Source organism: Chelonia mydas, chromosome 15 (genome assembly GCF_015237465.2).
Source record: "Chelonia mydas isolate rCheMyd1 chromosome 15, rCheMyd1.pri.v2, whole genome shotgun sequence".
Lineage (NCBI taxonomy): Eukaryota > Metazoa > Chordata > Testudines > Cheloniidae > Chelonia > Chelonia mydas.
Genome location: NC_057856.1, coordinates 3,907,437 through 3,910,986, shown reverse-complemented (window position 1 = coordinate 3,910,986; position 3,550 = coordinate 3,907,437). Strand labels below are relative to the sequence as shown.

The 3,550-nt window shown below is 60.6% G+C and overlaps 1 protein-coding gene across 1 annotated transcript; it reads right to left on the bottom strand.

Moving 5' to 3' along the window:
• Positions 1–721: 721 nt before the first annotated feature.
• ISG15 (ISG15 ubiquitin like modifier) lies at positions 722–3,216 on the bottom strand. Its single transcript, XM_027833513.3, has 2 exons — positions 3,041–3,216; positions 722–2,181 (listed from the first exon to the last, which is right to left on the bottom strand). The coding sequence occupies exons 1-2, from the start codon at positions 3,041–3,043 to the stop codon at positions 1,687–1,689; spliced, it is 498 nt and encodes a 165-aa protein (XP_027689314.1). The 5' UTR covers positions 3,044–3,216; the 3' UTR covers positions 722–1,686.
• Between the last annotated feature and the right edge of the window lie 334 nt (positions 3,217–3,550).

Here is a 3,550-nt window from a genome sequence, read left to right as displayed (position 1 = left end):
CCTGAGGTCCCTTCCAACCCTGATATTCTATGATTCTTGGTGTGGGGTAGGAGCCACGTCCTTGAGTAGTGGGCTCGGTGGCAGTGTCAGGGGAAAGCAGCCACACTCCTAAACCCAGGCTGGCATGTGGTGACAGCCACAGCTTGGAAGCATAGGGGCAAGGAGGAGGATTGTGGCTTGTGCCCCACCTGGATGGGTCATCTCCTCCATGGCTCCTGCCGGCTCCCTTGAACTAGCTGCAGGCCAGGCAGCTTTGAGGGTGGCAGAGGGAGCTGTGAGCCAGAGGGAAGGCCTGGGGGTGGAGCCGGGCCGCAAGCTATATGCTTGATGCCAATGGCCTAGAGCGCTAGCTCTTGCTTTAGGAGCGTGGGGCTGGGGTTCAAACTCTGAGCCAGCTCCCGTGAGAGCTACTTCAGTAGTGTTGCCAGCCCTCCAGGATTGTCTTGGAGTCTCCAGGAATTAAAGATTCTGTCACGTGATGAAACCTCCAGGAATATGTCCCACCCAAGCTGGAAACCTCAGCTGTAATTCCTTTCTCCCTCATCCAAAGGGCAGCACAGCTGGCTGGTCTGGGGGTGTCCTCCTCTCTTCTCAGGATGAGGCCAGTGTTTGGGGGAATGGGGGTAAGAGCTTGGCTCAGTGCACAGGGGTGGATCACCTGGAAGGGTTTACCAGCATGGATCAGAGTCAGCAGAGAAAAGAAAGGACTCAGGAACAGGGCAGGATTTGAGGAAACCTGTTTATTGATCCTATTAGATCATCATTATCATGCATTTACATAGCAAAGTGCCTAGTGTGCAATACAATCACAGACTGAGTCCTCCAGTCACAGTTCAGAACACACAAATACTATCTCGTCACAAAAAAGACCGAAATCCTGACTGCCAATTGCAGAGTCTAATCAGGCCGGTTCCTTTGTTTCTTCACAGGCCACTACCCCCAGTGGTCATTACAGCCTTAGCCCCGCCCCACAGCAAAATTATTCACTCAAGCCACATCCCCAGTGCAACATCCCAGGAAGCAGCTGCACAGCCCCTGAAGAGGCAGGGCAGGTGGTTGTGCTGGATCTTCTTGTGATGTTGGCATCTAAGCTTCACACCTGAATTCAACTGGTGACAAAGGGAGTGGCCAGCGCGCTCTTCTGCTAGGGTTAGCGCCTGCTGAATCCACACCCTCACCCACAGCACTGCCAGGGAACCAGAGCAAACACCTGTCGCAAGGAAACAACTCGCTAGACACATGGCACCACGGACCTGGGGGAGGGGTGGTGTCATTCACATGTAGGAGCTCACTGAGCAAACCTCCTGCAGGAGAGATTTCCACCACGTTGTAAGGCGCCCCACTGTACCCCCTGGAAGGAACGGAGTGACTCTGCACGGCCCAGGTCAGTCACGTAGCCTGGCACAGCGGGACCATGCTGCACTGGAACAGGATTCATGGAGGGATGAGGAGCTGGAGTGAGCAGCACCAGGGTGAGCGCATGCACAATGGGGTGCGAGTGCTCTGGGCCACCCAGCGTCAACGTGATGCTCACTCTCCCTGGGACCCTCTCCCAGTCTTCTGCATCACCCCCCACCCCAGCCAGTGCTGGAACCAGTCACAGCTTCACATCCGAGAGTCCAAAGCTAGCATACGATGTTTGGGACACTAAGGTCTATCTAGGAAAAGAGGACGGGAGCAGGAAAGTCAGGAAGGCTGGACCCTGGGGCTCAGCCCCCCCCGCAGACGCAGGTGCAGGAAGATGGTGCAGTGGGGGGCGATGTTGTAATCTCCCAGCTTGTGCCCGTCCTCGAGCGGTTTCCCCTCAAAGCTGAGCCAGAACTGCTCCTGCTGGATGTTCTCCTGCTGCTGGACCCGCCCCTTGAACTGGGTGACCCCGTCGGAGGGGAGGACAGTGTAGGTGCTGGTCCTGCCCTTGTCATTCTTCATGAAGAGGGTGATGGGCTCCTCATTCTTTACCATCAACAGGACGATGTCTCCGGGCTTGAGCTGGTAGTCGGAGAGCCGGGAGCCATCACGCAGCTCCACATAGGCCCCGTTCTGGCAGGCCAACTTCTGCTGGTACGGGGACACCCCCGTCTTCTTGGCAATCTGGGCCTTGAAAGCCGAGACGGTCATAGTGCTGGTGACCTCCAAGCTGTGCATCTCGCCGGTCAGCAGCTTCACGCTGAGCCACAGGGCCTGGGGAGGAGAGGGCCCAGAGCGGTCAGAACCGAGGGGGAGCCCAGATGTCCATCCCACAGGGACTCAGACCCCCCGGGGAGGGAAGCAGGCTAGGGCTTGTTACCTTCTCCATATCTTGTCACACCCCTATACACCCTTCCAGTGCCTGGCACCTGGTGCAGTCATTACCCCAGTACAACATGCAGGGAAATGCGTCCCAGTCAGCACGGTGATGATCACACCAGCATCCGTGCCAGTGCACGAGGGCTCAGGCCTGCTGGGCTCACTGAACACTCACCAGATCCCTTTTCATGGGATTAACAGGGGCTCAAACCCAGCACCCCCAAAAGGGCAGTGGAGGGATGAGGCTGCTCACTGGGCTGGCTGGTCTGCCCCCCTCGGAGCCAGGTCCTGGCTAGGGTGCACTAGCCAGCGCTCAGAGGCTGTCCCAGGGGCACGGGGTGCTCAGGGCAGATGGGCTCAGGCTGCTACGCTCCTGCCCCGGTCAGGGGGCTCCCCAAGGGCTGTCAGGTCACTAACAAAGGGGCAGCTTAGCGGAGACCAGGGGCTGGGAGGGGGCGGTAAATACAGGCGGCAGCTGCCTTTCCTGTGGCAAGGGACCCCGGGAAGTGCCGATCGGTCCCTGCCCTGCTACCGGCTCGGCGCGGGGCATGCAGCCGGCAGCAGGGGGCATGCTACCGGGCTCGGGGTCCCCCCAAAACACGCACCCGGGCCGGAGGGGGTGGGGCTCCAGCGGACAGGAGACCCCGGGGGGCTCCGGTCCCGAGCTGCCGCGCTGCCCTCCCCCAGAGCCAGGAACGTGCAGAGCGACCCCCGAGCTCCTCCCTGCGGACCCCGGCCCCGGCCCGAGCCTCACCATGTCCGCAGCCTGCCGGGGTCTCCCTGGTTCCGCAGCGTCCCGAGTTCCAGCCCGATCAGCTCTGCCCGGCTCCGCCGCCGGCTCCTCCTTTATAGCCCGGCCGCCGCCCGCGCGTCACCCGGGGCCGCACGGAGAATCAAAACCAGCCTCGGCCGCTGGGTTTCGGTTTCCTTCCCTCGCCCCCCCGCTCCTGCGCCGCGGGGAAACGAAACTGGGAAGCGATGGGGGAAGGGACCCGGACCCATGGGGATTCCGCTGGGGAAGCGAACCCAGCCCCTGGCGGTCACAGGGGGGCCAGGGACCCGGACCCGGCATTGGGCCAGGGCCATACACTGAGCCCTTTGGGGTGTGATCCGGGTCTGGATCCAGATGTAGGGGCTGGATGCATCTCGACTTCAGAAAATAAAATAACTCGGGGACTCAAATTGTGCTCCCCTTGGCCCCCATGCACCCCCAGCTCGCAGCCACTGGGGCTCTCCGGGTGTCAGCAGGAGGAGTTGGCTCAAT